This window comes from Pyrus communis, chromosome 6 (assembly GCF_963583255.1).
Source record: "Pyrus communis chromosome 6, drPyrComm1.1, whole genome shotgun sequence".
Taxonomy (NCBI): Eukaryota; Viridiplantae; Streptophyta; class Magnoliopsida; order Rosales; family Rosaceae; genus Pyrus; species Pyrus communis.
The window spans coordinates 15,996,306-16,017,088 of record NC_084808.1 but is presented as its reverse complement, the minus strand read 5'-3'; the positions used below and the strand labels follow the sequence as shown (position 1 = coordinate 16,017,088).

Here is a 20,783-nt window from a genome sequence, read left to right as displayed (position 1 = left end):
TATATATATTGATGATTAAGCAGAGTGTTACGGGTCTTTGATGATTAAGAATTGTGCTTTCTTTCCCTTCACGTACTCTCAACCATCGTTTTTTTATTTATTTATTAAACCTTCATCCATTGGTTAATTTATGTGATATATGAAAAAGTCTGGTAGTTCTTCCGTATACTCAAAATTCAGTCATGTCACATTTTATTCAACTTAGATTATAATACCTAAATTTGTTTTTTTTATTAATATACTCTACAAGTGAAACATAACAACCATATTGTTTATCTTTATAATAACACGTAAAATGATACAACACGTGACTTGTATTTTTAATAAATGTAAAAAATTCTCTAATAAATATGTGACTTATATTCAAATCGTTTTAGTGGTTCCCGGACTTGACACTTAGGCCAATAGCACTAGTCAAGTTCTCCCATTTAAATTAAAAAAAATAAAATTTAAAAAAAAATAAAAAGGCAGACATAAAATACACTCTGAAGTGGTCCATTACGATACGCAAAATAAAATTCCAGTTCCAAATGGGACTTTCTCAACACATACATAATCCTAGTAGGAACAGAAAAAATTGTCAAACTTTACGTGACGTAATGTACATGGCTGCATCCTGTGACATATTTGATCTTAAAACTTTACGGAAAAAATCTTAAGTGTAACCGATTCATTATTTTCATCTTTCTCTCCCACGTGATGAAAGAAAATAAATGACAGAGAAAAATAGTTACATGTAGAATCCAAGGTTCTAAAAGATGTTATGCGCTAGTCGGACGGCGGACTAGAGCTTAGCGCAGGCGGATTTAAGTAAATCTATTATATTTCATGTAAATAAGTGTCTGTTTATACTTAAAATACATATAATTTCATCATAAACTAAAAAATAAAATGACATGTATAATATGTGTTCATTTAAGTACTCAATAAGTATCTTACAATTTATTAAAAAAATAAAATTCAAAATGAAAGTTATCTCTTTTTTGTCTAAATGTGTTGCAACCTAGGCGGGTGCCTAGGCTGGCTAGGCGGGTGCCTACGCGGTCTAGGCGGGCGCCTCATCAGCTTTAGACGCCCTTTCTTAATTTTCAAACGGTTAGGCAGGAATTTTTAGAACAGTGGTAGAATCTCTCCTTGAGTAAGATCTATTAATTTTTACTTGAAGCCAAACATTTCTCACTAGTCCTGCCAAAGGTAAGCATTTTCAGCAATTTTGACAACTAGTAGTCAAAGTTTAAACCATGTACTCTTTTCAGAAGGTAAATGCTCATGGTTTTTATGGCTCTGACGGAAATTGTGTGCCGGTTACCACCTGATAGCACGGCGCACCCGAGACCACGAGGCGCGTAGCGAATACAAACCTGATATATTTCGGGGACAACATAACAATAGTAAGAGATTTTCACTCAATGTGGTCGGACAAAAAGTGTTTTCAGTAAAAATTTGAAGCCTGCTTCGTCAACCAAGAACCATGAAAGCCCAGGATAAATCAAGCCTTCATTTCTAGCTTAAGAAAAGGGTAGAAGAAACACTTTACAAATGTTTTCTTATGAAAAAGATTACACCCTCACTCCAAATGTAATGACCCAGCAATTTCCTCGAATACATTATTACAACGGACAGTGACCCGCTAATTTGTGGGCAGGCTCCGTTGTACGTTCATTCTCTTCACTGACCGTTAGCAGGCCGGAATACAGTGTAACCATTCACCCCACATGCCATATTCGAATATTCTGGATTGTAGTATGGGTAACCATCAGGTTCTGTGTTCCTCATGCCAAGCTGCGATAGATCAGAACCAGCCATTGCCCACTGGTTAGGAACTAACCCATCAATCTGCCCATTCACATAAGGCAGCGGACCAGCTTGCGGAGTAAATTCCCTAAGTGGTTCGAAGTGGCCCCCTAATGTGTAGCCCCTCTGGAACCCGTCATCTTGGTAACTCCGTGTTCTCTCAAACCTACAAGAGCTGGTTGCAGAACCCATGTCGTTAGATATGCCCAAATCACCAGGGTAAGAAAATTGCCGACTTAAGTGGCCTGGCCCGTTACCCAAGGAGTGGAATACAGGGCTTCCTCTAGCTGCACCAAAGCCATGTTCATCATCAAGCAGATCATTGATGATGTCAAGGTGTGGGAACTCATCAGCCGATACACCTTGGGTATGGTGCCCGGATGTACAGGCTGGGAACTCAGTGGCCAAGTGTTCCCTTTGCCAACCTTGTAAAGGATGGAAGTAGTCAAAATTTTGAACATTAAGCAGGGAGGAAGGATCATAGTTCATGCCTTTGCTCGATTCCCTTTGAGAACTATCCATCCACTGGGGTCCATTATGCAACACATCCCGAGTTACCATTCCAAATGGGAAGCCTGACTTAAGTGTGCTTGGGTCCATCATTTCAGAGCTCTTAGGTAAGAACATTGGGGCAGATACCAAGGCCAGCGAGTGAGAGTATACTGGGGATGGGCTCACGCCTGAACTTGGAGAGTTAGTATGTGTGAGACCAGTTGAACCTGAAGCAACATGGTTACCCAGTATGGCGTTTCTATAGGACTGGGGAGCATAACTATGAGTTGCTGGTGATGGGTCAGGACCCAACCGGCCAGCTGCACTTACTGAACGGGCAAGCTGAGGAGCAGTTTGAGCTTGAACTGTAGGCACAACAGTAGAAGTAGGCCTCAGACCAGGAACAAGAGGAGCACTGGAAGGCCTAGACATCACAGGCATTTGATGTGCCATGGCTTTTTCAGCTGGCGTTGGAGTTGTAGCATTCTGATTTTGAGGTTTGGACATGCCATTATTCTGCGGTGAAGTTGTCAAAGGTACCACTCTCTCAGTCTGTTGAGCTCCACTGGAGGATCCTTTTCTGAGTGGACTAGATTCTACAACCGGATTACTCTGGCTCTCTGACTTCAGCTGACCATTCAGGGGCACATCTTTAGGAGGGCTTCCAGGAGAGGATGTTACTGCTGGTGTCTTGTCTTTCAAAGGCCTTTCTAGATCAACCTCATCTTTGATACTCAATTTTTTCTGCAGGGATACAACTTCTTCCTCCTATTACACAACATGCAAACAACCATGTCACTCAGGGAAAGTAACGAAATTGCAATTTATGCTGCTTTTATGATATGTTAATTATGAGGACAGCAAGGAATAATGAAAATATCACAAATGCAACAGGTAAAATTGGGGGGCACGGTGACTTTTAAAACCAATTATGAGGTTAAAAATACAAGTGACAGGCCAACAACAGCAACAAGGAACTCTTCAATACTCAGGGAACACTAAAAAAATTATATGAAAAAAAATTCCCACCACCTTAACAACATGCTGCTCCAGCCATTTATTCCGATCCTGCAATGAGTGAGCAGCAGGCTCTGACTCAGATTCACCCGCCTTACTACTACTTCTAGAAACATCATTCTGATAACCTGCATCCGCTACAGGCGCAGAAGGCTGACTATCCATCTCATTTGGCCAACTATTCCCATCACTTGTTGCCTTAGTGCGTTGGTGTTTCCCCCTGCAATTATGAATTTGGTAAATTGATACGGTACCTTATAGAACCATCAACTTCAGAGCACAACACGTAAGCTATATATTTACCTGCTAGGTGATTTCTGGTTTTTGTAGCTAGAAAATGAGTTCCCCTTATATGGCCCATTCATTACCACTGATGGGACAGAATCTGTAGAACAAGTTGAGGAACTATCGTCCATCATAGATGGGCTCTTTCTTTCAGATACCCCATTTTGCACAGATGACAGTCCACTAATACCACTGCTACTGGCTTCTGTGGGAGGATGGACTTCTGATGTGTCAGTATCCCAATTTATTGGACTAGCATCTCTGTCTTCAGAATCAAGCGGAGGTGCTTCAGCAACACCATCCACTGAATCAGACATGTCAGATACATCTTCCACTGTATCCAGCTTTTCGAGTACAGGTTCTTCTTCATCCGGTGTGTAGTCTATCATTTCTTCAGTAGGTGGCGGCTTTAAAAAACCTCTTAAATTGATTTGGGTTACAGGTGTGGTTTTGGGTGTATTGACCGCATCTTCTTCTTGTTTCTCTTGTGCTTCTACATCGGGCCTTTCCTCCCTCCCTTTGTCCTTACCCTTCCGGTTGTTCTTTCTCTGTTTAGCCTGTAGAAAAGAAGCAAGGGAGGGGTGTGAGCGATCAAAGGGAAAAAATAAGAAAACATTTTTGACAAATCCAACCACCGTTTCTCCTCGTTACAGAGGTTTCAATTTCAAGTAAGATGTTGACAGAAAAGCAGCAGCCACATAATAGATTATTGTTTCCACCCTAAAGCTGGGAACAGAATTTTTTTTCAACTATCTGAAGGACCAAAATAGAAGATTAGAAGGGAAGATTAGTAAAAATAGGATCCCACTTGACAATCTCGTTTTCAAAGTTGCAATACAGGAACAATATGAACTATGAAGCAAAAGATAACATTGTTCAGAAAGACACGCCCCCTATCCATGAAAATAGACTTGGGCAACATTTGTAAACATATTCATTCCAATAAAGGCTACTAGAAAAACTTTCAATTCCCATGAGGCTGCCCTTTCCCACATAGTAATCCTAAAAGAATTGTGCATTTAAATATCCGTTTGGTGATTTTAATTTTAAATGAGAGAAAAGGAATAAAGATGTCATTAACAAATTCAGCAGTCCAGCTGATAACTGTTGAGGACATAAGGTGTCATACTCCACTACTGATTCACATTAATAGGACAGTCTGGGATATCATAATCATCGAAACACTCTGAAATGTCACATTTACATTCTAAACAAGATAATACATAGAACAGAATCAAACCTGTTTTTTCTTGGACTTCTTTTCCTTTTCAGTAGCTCCTCGCTTTGCCTTCTGCTCACTTTCAGCCTGCCATGCTGCTTCTTCCTCACGGATGAGTTCCTCTTGCCTCTTCAATGCAACAGATTCATGATAGGCAACTTCAATTTTATTGCTGCATGTAAATAGGACAAGGAATGATACCATTATTAAGAATAGGCAAGTAAATATGATCACCATGTCAATGTTGAAAAGAGTGATGACCCATTGGTTTTCTTGGTCCAAAATTATCTACAAACATCCACTAAGATAATATTCATAATCCAAAATGCAAATATTTGAATTCCACTAATGAAAAGTGGTTAACTTCATTAGACCACCAAATGCGCCCTCTTTATCAACAATAAGATAAAATACGCCCAAAACAAAAAGCACTGATTTTTCCAGTAGGCAAAGATTCTAACTATAAATCCATTCCACATCACAAGGGAGTTGACATTAACTAGATAATACTCAACAATTTGTAAACAAATTACCAACAATGAAAAACCACATCTTACTCCTTATGCGTACTCATAGTACAGGACATGGCATGCGAGGAACCGCAATCCTTAATGCGTACCAATAATTCATCATAACTCTACCTATTTCAATTTGTGTAGTATACCAGGAACCGCAATCCTAAAAGAAACATGGCATGCCACTTCCTATGAAAGAAAATATATAAATGAAAATTGATGGTAGCACAATAATAACAACCAAAATTTTCACTAACAGATAAATCATAAATCGTAAGTCTCCTATCATTTAGTATGAAACATATCCACAATATATGAAGTAGGATTCATAACTGATTTAATGCAAAGAAGGCCAAGGGACAATCTTCAAATATTGCATAAACAAGAAAAGAATATATTAGGGCTGATAGAAGACCTGAAAATATGAGCAAGGACAAATATTTCTACAGTCCTACGACCCAATTCCGTAAGACGTCTTTCATCCCGCTCAACAGAATCTTTGTTGAAGTCCTCTCCAGAATTTCCATCCTGCAGGAATAGCAGAGTGATTTTTCAGAAATCAAGCGGTTAAAAGAGTGGAAAATAGAACAAACTACACATCCGCACCAACAACTATAATATGTTCCTTATTTACTACAAACCTACTACATTCCTAATCATATTAATTTTGCACTCCCTTGAAGGCTTGAAGTGAGAAATGTGCTATTCAGAATCCTTCTAATCACTAAAACACCATCATCTATAGATCTGTGCCCTTCAAACAAGTTTTGACTAGAACAACAAAATGCTTGAAACTTCTTACAAATCATATTTTTGGTGAGTTTACAAAACATATTTTCTAGTGAGTTAACCAGTCAGTGAACAGTGAACAGTGCACAGTGCTACTAACAATCAAGATATACTAAACTACTAAAATTTCTAAGGGGAATAACAGCTTTCGATGCCTCCACATTTACGATAGAATTGAAGAGAAGCATAATTCACGCCAAGCATTGTGAAGTATAAAGAGTATAGAGTTTCCTTTATATGGTCACAAGGTAGAAATAACTGTTAACCAAAATCCTTGGTTGAAATGAACTTCTTGTGCTTAGACTAGTATTTTCCTAACTGGATACTGATTCCCAATATCCTGAGCACAAATCATAGCTGACAATATGAAATATCAACGTAAAAGAAGAATGGAATCCTCCATACCACACAACCAACAATCGGGACTTAAATGCGTTAGACCAACCAAGCCAAACATCACCGTTTAGAATAGGATGTTAGCTACTCACTTTTGTACGATTTTGAGGACCCTTCTCATCTTTTGGAGGTAATGGTTCCAAGGCAGCCCTCTCAAGTAGCATCAGAACATCATCCACCAATACAAACATATCTTTCTCTACATGAACAATTGGTGCTGGCATTTCTTCAGCATCCAATAGTTTCACCTTACTTTTCTTGGACTTGGTTTGACCTTCAAGAGCCTTTAAACCACTATACAATGAGTCCATTACCAATGTAGATGTGACTTCTTTCTCAATAAAAAAGTGCTTAACGACTACTTTCAGGACTGCATCCATCTTCTCCCTGGACATACGGCGCCTGGCATTTTGTTCAATTCCCACCCAGAAGGAGCAGAAGCTGCAACGACATTAAAGGAAATGTTATCAAGAAATGAAGAGCATGTAACCACTACTAGAAGCGAGTAAATGACACATGTACAAACATGCAGACATACATGCGTAGAAGAACCCACATGAACCCAAGGTAACCATATTACTAAAAAATCCAGCAGATACAGCAAAAAATTCCATCAAATTCATGCCAAGTCACATTTACAAGAACCATAAAGCACTGTAAAGGTAAGCTCAAACCATTATGTCTTCCAAAATAGGGCATTGTATATTAAGCTCTAGTTGTGAGCATTCCAAACTGTAACTTGACAGAAGTTCCAAAAGCAAAGACATACCTTGACCATCTAGCTTTATCCTCTATCAATTTTCCGAGTTTGCTTCTTCTCTCTTCGACAAAACGACGGCAAATTTGCTCTACATTTGTCAAGTATACCCTAACAAGCTCTCTCCTATATTGACAATCAAGGCAGCGAAAAGGCCGGTCTGCTTTCTCCCTACAAAACCAGAAGCAAAGAATAGAAATGCTTACAAACACGAATAACGTGCATGAATATTAGAATACAGAAGTGCATGTCAAAACGATATTCAGCCACCAAAGATCAAAGTGTGAGTTTAAAAGGGGAGCCTTATAGTAAACTGGATTTGAAAACACAAAAGGACAGCAGAAGAGGATGCACTTCAATTTAGATTCCTTATCCAATTTAGATTAGAAATCCTAAAAGTCTATTTGGAATTGGAAAGGAAGTCTAATTCCTATTCCACTTAAAATAGGAGTTACAATCTGTAAAGAACATGTAAACTGCACCCTATGCCTATAAATAGGATGCGGCAAGGCTTAAAACAGTGTGAGAAAATCTGTAACAGCCGAGAGAAGAGAGAGAGATAAGTTCTAGGGTTTGCAAAAGTACTATATACTCTATTTTAATGGAAGAAGCCGTGATTTCTCTACCTAAGGAAATCACAACAGGATGTACGCAAAAGTTCTGCCAAACCAGTATAAGTCTTGTGTGTTTTCTAGTTTTCTCTATTTTGCTAAGTTTTAGCCCATTGCCGAATACATCAAAGAGCAAGATCCAGAGAGAGTCAAAATTTTAACAATTGGTATTACAGCTTGGTTCAAGGTGTTCTACAATGTCAAAAGGAAAGTCCGCGGACCTAGGGCCTACGTTAAAACCTTTTGATGGCAAGGATGACTTCACAGACTAGCAAATGATGATGAAGAATGTACTGATACAACAGGATTTGGATGATGCACTCGTTGGTGAGAAGCTTGCTACCATGACAGCAGAGGCATGGACTAAGGTTCTCAAGAAGGCCACGAGCTCCATCGAGACCCATCTCACAAGATTAGTCAGGTCCCACATCACAGAAAAGATGACTGCTCAGAAAGCATGCGAAAAGTTGGAGAATGTTTATATGGGCAAAACCATGTCCAATAAACTTTTTCTCAATGATGAACTATTCGAGCTTCAACTAGAAGAAGGAGGTGATATTGAAGATCACGTATGCCGATTTCAAAATTGCATAGCCAATCTTCAAAAGGTCGAAGAAACTTACAAAGATGATGATATGGCTATCATCTTGCTGAGGTCTCTACCTTCATCTTTCGAGCACTTTCAAACAACTCTAATGTTTGGAAAGGAGTCCCTAAAAGGCTTGAATACGTTATTCAAGCCCTTCAGTGATATGCTAAACTAGATGACATAATTGATAGCTCTCAAAGCTTTTATGTCAAAGGGAAGGAGAGGAGGCGGGAAAAGACAAAGGAAGAGAAAGCCGGTAACATGGGTAGGTCAAAATCCAAGAAGAAAAAGGAAAAGAAGTAAGGTTCAAATGTGGTTCTACCGACCATTGGAAGAGCAACTGCAAGATTTGGAAAGAGAAGAAAGCCAAGATGGAAGGAAGCTCAGGTTCAGCTAGTACAATCAATAAGCAACAACGTGACGGGGAGCTTCTTTCAGTAACATTAGGCTCCAAGGCTTTCACAAGTTGGATTTTGGATACCAGAGGCACATTCCATATGTGTGCCGTAAGAGAATGGTTCGATACTTGCATGGAGATTAGTAGCAGAGAAGTTTTAATGGGGGACAATTCAGCATGTCCAATAAAGGGGATCAGCACTGTTAGAATCAAAATGTTTGCTGGAGTGATACAAGCTTTGGGGAACGTCAGATATATCCCTAGACTGAAGAAGAATTTGATTTCCTTGGGTGCTTTAGATAGGGCCGGCTATAGGTACCATTCTAAAGCAGGAAGACTCAAGGTAACTAAAGGATCGCCGGTGGTAATGCAAGGTGACCTACAACACAAGGAGGTATAACTAATTGGGACTACAATAGAAGGGGGAGCAGTTGTTTCCACAAAGTAAAGTGAAGAAGAAAAGACTGAACTCTGGCATCATAGGCTAGGGCACATAAGTCAAAAGAGGTTGCAAGAATTGCACAAGAAAGGCTTGTTGGAAGGCGTGTCACGTTGCAAGCTGGACTTTTGTGAATATTGTGTTCTCGGAAAGCAAATGAAGGTACCATGCGCAAGTAGCAGTGCAGATAACCGAAGCAAGGAGCAACTCAGCTATATTCACTGAAATGTTTGGGGCCTGCACCAACTAAATCCAATGGTGGAGCCAGGTATTTTGTTACTTTCATGGATGATTTTTCCAAAAAAGTTTGGGTTTATTTCATGAAACAGAAATCCGATGTTTTTGCAAAGTTCAAGGATTGAAGGACAGAAAATGAGAATGTGACAATGGAAGCGAGTATACAAGTAAGGAGTTTGCCAATTACTGTAAGTAGGAAGGCATGACAAGGCACTTCACAGTAAAGCCCCAACAAAAAAGAGTTGCTGAAAGAATGAACAGAACTCTCATGGAGAGAAAGAAGCAAGCGATTTCATGCAGGATTACCTGATAGTTTTTGGGCAAAGGCTGTTAATCATGCAAGTTATTTGATTAACGTATCACCATCTACAGTTCTCGGTTTTAAGAGTGCAGAAGAGGTATGGTCTGAGAAGTCGGTGAACTATTCCAAGCTTAGGGTGTTCGGCTGTAGTGCTTATGCACATATTCCAAGTGATGAAAGGTCCAAGCTCAAACCTAAGTCTACACATTGCATAATTTTAGCTTTTGAGAAAGAAGTGAAGGGTTTCAAGCTTTGGAATATCAACAACAAGAAGGTTGTCAGTCAAGATGTTGTCTTTGATGAGACAACCATGTCTCTGAACAAAGCCGAGAGCAGTGGGAAGAAAGACGATGTTGAAATACACGCAACAAAGATTCCGTTAATTAGTTCAGAGGAAGAAGAAGAGCATCAACATTGTTCACCAATTAGGATGTGGAGCAAGAAACAGAGCAGATTGAAGGCATTCCAATCCGCCATACATCCCAAGGGGTTCGAACTCTAACGCACAATCCACCTGAATTCCAAAGATGCATTCCATAGAGGAAACCTGACAAGTTTGGGTTTGACCAAGACGAAGGCTCTTAACATTAGTCAAGGAGATTCAACTACTTATCGAGAAGCTATAGCAAGTGATGAGCGAGATAGTTGGATAAGTGCTATGACAGAAGAAATGGAGTCTCTTTACAAGAACTTTGTTTGGGAGTTGCTTCCTAAGCTCAAAGACAAAAGCTAGACGGATGCAAGTGGGTATTTAGGAAAAAGGAAGGACTACACGAACAAGATGTCGTGAAATTCAAAGCAAGGCTCGTGGCTAAGGTGTACTCACAAAAGGAGAGGGTGGATTATGATGAGATCTTTTCACCCATAGTCAAGCATACTTCTATCATATTACTTTTAGCAATGGCAGCTCAGCATGACATGGAGATTAGGCAGACAGATGTGGAGACTGTGCTTCTTCATGGGGATCTAAAGGAGACGATTTTCATGGCTCAACCAGAAGGGTTTGTCGAGTATGGGAAAGAGAACCTAGTATGTTGTCTACGGAAGTCCTTGTATGGCCTAAAATGATCTGCAAGGCTGTGGTACAAGAGGTTTGATTCCTTCATGCTGGAAATTAATTTTAGGAGATGTTTATATGACTGTTGTGTCTACTATCATGTGTTCCAAGATGGGATGATCATATTGCTATTGCTATGTGGATGACATGCTAATTGCTTGTCAAGACAAGTCTAGAATTCAAGACTTGAAGATGATGTTCAGCAAGGAGTTTGACATGAAGGATCTAGGTGCTGCATAGAAGATCTTGGCAGGAAATTCAGAAAGATAGGACCGCTGGAAGGATCTGGATATCACAAGCCAAGTATATTCAGCTATGATGCACACATACGGCACATCGGTCGTGTATCGCGTGTCGAATACGCAAATGTACACGATACGCCTCTGATACGGTTGAATATGCGTTGGATATGTATCTGGATCAACGGATACAGCGTTTGACAGATAGATACGGGTATCCGACAGTTTAGATACAGGTATCTGACTGTCCGGATATGGATATCAGCACCATGGCCTTTGATGCAATTTCGTGGAAGAAAACCTCATGACGGAGATGACACAATGTGGTGGAAGGAGGCCTCGCGAAGAAGATGACGCGATTTGGCGGAGGAAAGCGTTACACGGAGACGACCCAATCTAGTGGAGGAGGCTTCGCAAAGAAGATGACTATTATAGGTCAACATGTTGTTTGTTTGTTTTTGTGGAGAAAAACAACACCATAGTTTTGTTTTTTTTTTTTTTTTAATTTTATTTTTGGGGTTTAAATGACTAAAGCCCAAAACTACATAGCCCACCGAATTTACACCACTACCATCCTTTCTTCTTGAGAGTTTGAATAGTATAAATTAAATTTGCGTAATTAACTTTTTTATTGTATTATATTTTTTAAATATATATTTATTATATAAATTGCCGTATCCATGTCGTATCATGTCTTAATTTTTAAAAATTTGATGTACCCCCATATCGTATCGTGTCGTATCCTCGTGTCCGTGTCCATACATCGTAGATATTTAGAAGGTTCTTGAGAAGTTGTTCTTGAGAAGTTTAACATGCAAGAAGCAAAAGGCAATTTCAACTCCTTTGGCGGTTCACTTCAGGTTAAGTGGGCAACAATGTCCTAAGTTCGAAAAGGAGAAACAAGTGATGATGCAATGGTATGCACACAACCCAAAAACTCAAGCAATCAGTGTCGTTTCCAGGTACATGGCAAATCCAGGAAAGCAACATTGAATGCAGTCAAGTGGATTTTGCGTTATTTGAAGGGTTCTTGGCGACAAAGGATTATGTTTGAGAAGCAAAAAGAAAATGCAGTGGTGTTGGGATGTGGATGCCGATTATGCAAGGACATGGACAAGAGAAGGTCAACTTCTGGTTATGTCTTTACATGCTCAAGAGGACCAATCAATTGGAGGGCACTACTGCAACCAATTACAGCTTTGTCAACCGTAGAGGCAGAGTATATTGCTTTGGCCGAAGCTGGAAATGAAGCAATTTGACTTAGTGGCTTGGTAAGTCAAATGGGAATCACTCAAGGATTATGTGAAGCTAAAAAGTGACAGTCAAAGTGCCATTCACTTGGCAAAAAATCAGGGTTTTCATCAAAGATCAAAGCACATTGAAGCAAGGTATCATAGAATTAGAAATTGGGTGGAGTCTAAGGAGATTTGGGTATAAAAGGTTCACAGGGACGACAATGCCACAGATTTCCTTACGAAGATAATGCTGACCAAGAAGTTCAACCATTGCTTGAACTTGATCAATCTCGTTGATTGATTAAAGCAAAGCACCTCCTCACTTGAGGTGCAATGAGGCAAGGAGAAGATTGCCAAGGTGAAGATTCTTGAAGATTTCGAGAGCTGCTTCAAGAATTTTCAAAGATACTTTGGGAAGCAATGATCAAGACTTGGTGTGACTCACCAAGGTGGAGATTGTTTCATTTTGGCTCGTCAATTAGTGTCCTTTTCTGTTTAGGATTGTTTTAGGAAATAAAGGGTGCACCAATTCTTCTCTTAAAAGGGTTAGGAAAGAATCTTAGTTTCCTTATTCAATTTAGATTAGAAATCCAAGAAGTCTATTTGGAATTGGAAAGGAAGTCTAATTTCCTATTCCACTTAAAATAGGAGTTATAATCTGCAAAGGACATGTAAACTGCACCCTATGCCTATAAATAGGGTGCGACAAGGCTTAAAACAGTGTGAGATAATATGTGACAGCCGAGAGAAGAGATAGAGATTAGTTCTAGGGTTTGCAAAAGTACTGTATACTCTATTATTAATTGAAGAAGCCGTGATTTCTCTACCCTGGGAAATCACAACTGGACGTAGGCAAAAGTTCTGCCGAACGAGTATAAATCCTATGTGTTTTCTAGTTTTCTCTATTTGGCTAAGCTTTAGTCTATTGCCGAATACATCAAAGAGCAAGATCTAGAGAGAGTCAAAATTTTAACCAAAAATTCATAAGTGGATTCCCTTCAATATCACAAGATATAGTGCCTTCTTAGCTATAATGTATCCTTGTTGAGACCTAACTACGTTACTTATTTTGTGATTATAAGTCAAAAATACAACATTAGTGCTTCAGTAAATCAAATTATAGCTTGAATAATCATAGAGCACCTGATGACTTGGACTTGCGCCTTTATTATAAGAGTGTCAGCATCAATAAACCCATCTAATACTTTTGACTGCTCCATGAATTTTTTCCATCCCCAGTCATGCTCTTTCTTCCAAAAGCGATGTAATGTATCTACAAAAAATGTATGCTTACTCAAACGTGGTGATGGATATATTAAGAACCCACTGGAACAACAAAAAATTGATTAACCAACCAACCAGAATATTTCGATTTCTTAGGATCTTTATTTACCACAGCTATAGTAAACTGAGCAAAATGGCTCCAACCTGTTAGACAGACAAATGAGAAATTCCACAATTATACCCCCAATAAAATCAATAATCAGAGATAATTCAACAAAGGAAACAATAACACACCTGGAAGAAGTTTGTCATGATTAGCTACACAAAGAAACAAAGAGAGATGATTGCAAACATCACAACCCTGGGGATAGATCAAGATGTACCTGCCATAACAAAAATTTCAAAACTCACTCATCTTATGATGACTGTTTGCCCAAGCCACATGCATCTATCAAATATGTGCCAAGCTTAAACTATGTTGCATGGACATATACATAATTCTCATATTCCAGTAATTATGTAACCCTTCAGAAATGAATTTGGGCTACATTCCCTCGGTGGGTACAGAAGGAATCCAGAAGATGAACTCACTGGAACCCCCCAATATGTTTGTAACATATAACCACTCATGATTAGAACATCACATGGTACATCAAACACATTCATTATTGAGAACAAGGTAAAGGAAACGTAGTTGACCTCAGCTCCACTTTACTTAACTATTTATTGGTGGGTTGCATGTGTTGTCTGGAAAGAGGACCCAATGATTATTAATTCGCCAGAACCAGAAATTAATTTGATACAACTTGGATAAACAAGCAAACTAAAGTACTAGCATTTTTTGTGCTCAACATGCACAGAAAATAATAATATTCAGAATTCATACCACTTGTAGCCGCCAACCTCAAAAGCATTACTGCGAAGTTCCCTTTTGTTAATTTGAGAAAATTTCTCTATCTTCCACGTGAACTTTCCATATAATTCAGACGGCTTTGGCCCTATAAAGAAGTAAGAGGTTCATGAACATTTAACCAACTATTCCAAATAAAATTTGAAAGCAGAAACACTCACTGATAAAATGGCATGGGAAACGCAGAGGTCTTATTTCTTACAATAGAATAAAGGAAGGCTAAATTTTCAATCCAAGGTGGAGTGAAAGGGTAGTTAGAAATGAAATATAACCAAGATGAATTAAACCCATATATAAAATAAGAAATTTGGGAGGAAATGACATATTATAAAACTGATTCCATGCAGAGATGAGCAATCAAGTATAATGCTGCCCTTGTCTCCCTTCACGGACGCATGCTACAATTAAGTGTGGGGAGGTTTAATAAAACTTTGAAAAAAAGTCTACTATGTTATTTCACATGTTTCAAGTGAAAAATACATAAATGGAACAGGCTAATATGTTATTTCACATGTTTCAAGTGAAAAATACATAAATGGAACAGGTGTTTCATACAATAAAAATAATTTTTTTCAAATTTTGAATTTTTAAATATTTAGATATTCAAATGCACAATTGTCCAGCCCTTTTCTGCCATACTAAGCAAAACAAACTGTAGTTACGAGGTAAGTAAAACAATAGCCTAAGCAATCTCTCCCTAGGACAACCTAAATTCTCCAAATTGACGTATGTGATCAGGAGACACACTCATGAAAACATTTACAACATTTCAACACAAGATTAAAATACTTCAGAAAAGGATTGGACTCATCCTATGGTGCAACTTGTGAGTACAAACTTAAATATGGCAAAGGCTAATGTATTTGAAAATAACAATCATCTGTACAGTAGCTATAAAACATTCGTAGCTATACTTCACATAACCACAATCCAGGTGCATATCATCTTTTAGCTCCATTGATTCAAAATTTCCACAAGCCTGGTATTAGATTGGAAAAAACAAATACACATTCTAGCACACTAGGCAATAAGCAATGTAGTGCACAAAAACCATACCACCATCATCGTCGTCATCAGAGTCCCAATAAGGGGGCGAAGTAGATGGGGTTCCATTTTCCACCTGCTCAGAGGACCGCCATTCTGCTAAGGCTTCCCCAGAGAGACAACGCTGCCCACTTGAAATCCCCTCCGTAGACCTTCCTGCACCGGACTCTTCACTAGAAATCCCGGCCATTTCCCACTCCAAAACTCCTGTCCTCACACTCCAACCCTGCTCACATGATAAGAGAAAAACAATCAATAATAAAATCTATATACATTGGGAGTCCATTGCCTGAAAAGTAGCATGTGCACACTACAAGCCACACTTTCTTTTACCAATTACACCATAATTTTTAAAGAGCCCAGATATAAAACAACAACAGACATCTCAATGTTAGAATTTCAGGGGAGAACCAAACTTAACAAATTGAATCACACTTTCTGTCCTGTCTGTTAACAAGTAAATGTAACGAGACGACCGTAAAATCCAAAAAAAAAAAAAAATTCTACTTTTTTGGGACCTGACAAAACAAAAATCTCAGTTCAACCGATTAATTAGCTTAGATGATGACAGTTTTACAGCAATCAAGACTTAAGGCGACATAGAACGCAAAAAATATTAAACCTAGTAAAAAAATTTCATGAGTTTCTCTGCAACCAAACAGCTTATCAATTACCATTCCCTAAACCAAAAACCCACATCCGAAAATCCAAAAACCAATAAACCCTGAAATCAAACTCCAAATACTCGAAGAAACCAAACTGAATTGAAACCAAACAGATTGAAAGTACGAAATTGCTAATCAAAAACCCTAAAAAGTCAGGACTATTTTGATGAACCCAATTGCGGAAAACGCAATCCAAATAAAAACCCACAAAAATCCGAACCAATCGAACTAAGATCAAGGATAATCAATCCCTTTTAACCGCGATCAAAAACAAACCATATAGAACCACAGAGGAACGAAATTGAAAAACAAATTACAGAAGGAACAGAAAAGGGAATCTCGGAAACGATATCCAATAGATCGAATAGTGATACGAACCTGCAACGAAGACCAGAGCTTATTCACAATGGCCAACGGAAGCTCTGAGATTCTAGAGAGAGGAAGAAAGAAAAAGAAAGGCGCGGGGGGCGGGGGTAGGGGGGGGTGGGGGGGAGAGCAGCGGGGCGAGAGATAGAATTGAGCAAAGGCGGAACCGAAAAAAGAAAAATTTTTTTTTTTTTTTAATTTAGGGGTGTATTGTAATTCTTTTAATAAATGCAGAGATTTAATTAAAATTTTAAGATAGTTTATTAAAATCTTTAGAAATTCGGGTATAATTAGAATTTTAAAGAAATTTATAATATTATAGGTGTATTCAATTAGAATTAGAATTTAAATAATTTGGAAAAGTTGAGGAATTATAGGGAATTGAAGATATTTTGTAGTGTATTTTAAGCATCCACAAATCTTACATCCTCATGATATTTCAAGAGAATTGAATCAAAATTTTAGACGAAATGTCTACCAATCAGTTAAACTAGGGGTGGGCACAAGCCAGGGCGGGCCCAACATTGGAGGGACCGGACCGGACCAGCTTGAAAATACAACGGGGCAGGCCGGGCCAATTCCTACAGGTCCTACGGGTACTTTTTTTTTTTTTTTCCCGAAACGACAACCTTCCTCGACGTCTCCGCCTCCCTCCGCCAAGGCCACTCCTCCATCTCTTGCTTAAATCCCACTCAATGCTCTTGCAGATGGAGGATGTAGCTAAAAATATTGTTAATACCATCTCCTCATTTATGCTGGTCAATCTTGATATCGCGTTGCACTTGAATTCGATGACTAACCAGATCATCAATAATCTGGAATCAATGGAGTTCAGGTTAGCAGCTGCAATAGAATCAATTGCTTCGGAGATGAAGAATTCAATTTCACAAAATGCTACGAATAGGGAGAATGCTCAACAGAGTCAGTGACTATATAGACCAGGCCCTCTTTACCTCTCATGGCGTCCATGCCGAACCCAATGCCGCAATCGGCGAGCTTTTGGCAGTTATTGCTCTAGTCCTCGTAGAGCCAGATCATCGATTGGGTTGCCGATGCATGATTTGTGCAAGCCCAGCTGGGATTAAGAACTTGAAGAAGAAGAAGAAGGTTCAAGGAGAGAAAGAGAGAGACATCGAGAAGGATGAGAATCGACAGATCTGAAAGCAAAATCAGAAACCCACAAGGAAGAGAGATCGAGGGAGGAGACTCAGAGTGGTGTCGGAGACTCAAAGTCGGGATAGAGAAAGAGAGTGAGGGGAGAGTTGTGAATTGGGTTTGAGAATAAGAGAGAAGGTGATATCGTGATAGAGGGTAGAGTAATGAACGGTCCGGGCCGGGGCCCGTTTTCTCCAACTTTTAAAACCGGCCCACCCGTTATTTACCAGGAACCGGCCCAGCCCCGCTTGTTTAGTATATATAATTTTTGGACCCGTCCCGTACTCGCCCCGACCCGTGCCAGGACTCATTTGCCCACCCCTAAGTTAAACTCCATAAAAATTCATGGATTTATAAATCCAATAAAATCTCTCAAATTCCTAATTGAATACACCCTTTTAATTTTTTTTTTGATTTTTCCATTTTAGTGAATTTTGTTGAATTTTTTTTTAATCAAACGATTGATTTTGTTAAATTAAATATTAGATTAGCTCCTGACAAGGTTCGAACCCATACCGTCATACAATAACTTAATAGTTTTTCCACTATTATGGTAAATGACCATTTTCTATGTTTCTTTTTTGGAGATGTTGACTTTGCCTTCTTTTCTATGTCATTGTTAATGCAAAGAGAATTAATTTTAATTATTAAAATACACTTTTGATAATTAAAAGAATTTATAATTGAGAAAAACAAAATTGATGAGGGTAAAATTAAAATGAAAGGGGATGCAAGGTTACATAGGGTAGTGACAAATGTGGGGAACAAGTTTTTGTATCCAAAGCTTTGATGGGCTTGTGCTATAAGGTAGTGTTTGGTATGAAGAAGAGACGGAACAAAACGGGACAAAATGGAACGGAACGAAACGAAGGTTCCATGCTATATTTGGTACGCACAAGATGGAATGGGACAGTTGTTCTGTTCCACATTTGGTACGTGTAGGGCTGAATGGAACAAAGGATTAAATGACAAATGTACCCATGGTTCTCCGTTGACTCCATCGACTCAACCCTATAAATTTTCTGCAGCAGTCATGGGTATAGGAATAAAGGTTAAGCAACATGCGGGACCATCATCGTCGGAGCTCTGTACCTCATCACCTGGCGCGCCACTAGACCTTCTCTAGGATCTCCGAGTGCGAGTCGAGCAGCGTCACCGTCCATAATAACTACGACGTCGAAATGTCCTGAGCCGCGAAGAGGAAGTCAATGAGGCAGATGATCTAGAGATTAAGGAGAGGGAAAGGAGGCGGTGGAGGATTTTGTAATTATTAAGGCTACGGGAGAGGGAGGATAGAAGCTCTGATTTGTGACGAAGTTGGAGAAGCAGCAGGGCATCGTCAAGCAACAGCGTCGCCCACGTTTTACCAATAGATGACCTTGAGGGTTGGCGCGGCGGAAGACGATGGTTTCGTTGTCGAACCAGTAGCGAGGACGAATGAGGCGGGAAGAATACGGGGTTTGGTTTGGATAGGTTTGTTGGATTGGGTTAGCATTGGGGCTGATTAGAGATGGAGGATGAAATCGTCCTACAGGGAAGACGGTGGAGAAGCCATGGTTAGGTTGCTAGATTTGTGGTGGAGGAGGAGAAGAGAGGGAGGCTACAAGAGAGATGAAGGGTAGACAATGGAATTAATGAAATAATTAAGGGGTATTGTTGTCCAAAAATTTATAATTTTGTGTTCCATGGGGTAAAGGTGGAACCAAAATTTAGCTAAAATCTGTTCCACGGGACAGCGTGCCCTACTCTTTTTAACCACCAAACGTGGGACGAGTGTGTTCCGTCCCATCTCATTTACCAAACGGTACCTAAGAAGACAAGCCAAACATTCATGTCCCTCAATTCTGAGTTAATAAGGACTAAGTCCAAAATATCCTGAAGGAAAAACAAGTCTTATAAAATGATTTTTTGTTCTTCCAACAACTTCTAGGTGCTTAGTCTGGTGTTACATTGAATGTTTCTGTCATTGATGAATTGTTTCCGGGGGCTTTAAGGAGCTTCCCATGGCTATTAAGGTGCTTCTTGCGACTTTCAGAATGATTTGTTAAACTAATAAACACTGGAACGACTGAGTAATTACAATGTGTGGTATGAAGCTAAAAACCCACTAGTTTGGCGTGAAAGAGAGCAGTTATTCTTGGTTGCATAGTTTTGAAGTGGCTAACCTAGGGTTTCTAATGTTTTGGTAGTTTTGAAGGGGTAAGGAAGCTTATCAGAAAGATCAGAGTGAATGAACTGTTTAAAGCTCGTGAATTGTGGTTTCCAGCACTTATAAATAACTTGCTTTGATTAGTGCATCTTTCTTTCAAACGTATTAAGGCTTTTGATTTATAGTTGTAGGGATCTCTCTAAGTTTTAGATGGGGAATCCCGTGGTTTCCTCTCTTCTTCCTGTTTTACTAAGTCGTCTCTTCTTCTTTTCATGGTTCCAGCTACATTATTCCTTTTTGGTATAACGCTACAGAAGGTGGGTAGCCCAGTGAAGCCCAAGGTTAAACACGATGCCCATGGCTCCATCTTCCGGCACCAAGTCGCACAATACGACTCTATCTTTGGCAATGCTCTACTCTGCTTTCTCCCTCATTTTCATGTAAGAGCTTAAAAGGGAAAGATGCTTTTTTTGGCTTATTAAAGTGGCGCACGGCTCTAGGTCTAGACGTGATTCGGTTTTGATTTGGTCAGCTAGCTTTGGGTTTTGGTTGTTTCCTATGTGTCTTATTTGGTTTGTAACAGAAATGAAAGAATAATTTGTTTGTTCTCTCTCAATGTCTTCCTACGTGCAATTAAAACTATGGGCTTAGATTTTGGTGCTCCCAAGTAACCCAAAATCTTCCACAACCCTAAATCCACGTAGGCCAATGAACTTCCTTAATCATTCACACAATGTCCCATTCGACAAAACCCGTTACGTGGCTTGGACTCATTTAAGTGTATCATGTGCTTGGCGTGACTCAAATTAAATGTTGATGTATGAATACTATACTACGGCTTGGCACGATATATATGCGTAAGTTGCATGAGTTTGGTGTGATTTTACAAACGTTCAATTTA

At 39.3% G+C, this 20,783-nt stretch overlaps 1 protein-coding gene across 1 annotated transcript; it reads right to left on the bottom strand.

Annotated features, from left to right (window-relative positions):
- Positions 1 to 1,485: 1,485 nt before the first annotated feature.
- Positions 1,486 to 16,688, bottom strand: LOC137736636 (TNF receptor-associated factor homolog 1a-like). Its single transcript, XM_068475874.1, has 13 exons — positions 16,591 to 16,688; positions 15,560 to 15,773; positions 14,480 to 14,591; positions 13,888 to 13,976; positions 13,729 to 13,797; positions 13,513 to 13,642; positions 7,277 to 7,435; positions 6,600 to 6,948; positions 5,738 to 5,850; positions 4,829 to 4,979; positions 3,607 to 4,145; positions 3,319 to 3,523; positions 1,486 to 3,054 (listed from the first exon to the last, which is right to left on the bottom strand). The coding sequence occupies exons 2-13, from the start codon at positions 15,735 to 15,737 to the stop codon at positions 1,669 to 1,671; spliced, it is 3,480 nt and encodes a 1,159-aa protein (XP_068331975.1). The 5' UTR covers positions 15,738 to 15,773; positions 16,591 to 16,688; the 3' UTR covers positions 1,486 to 1,668.
- Positions 16,689 to 20,783: the final 4,095 nt, after the last annotated feature.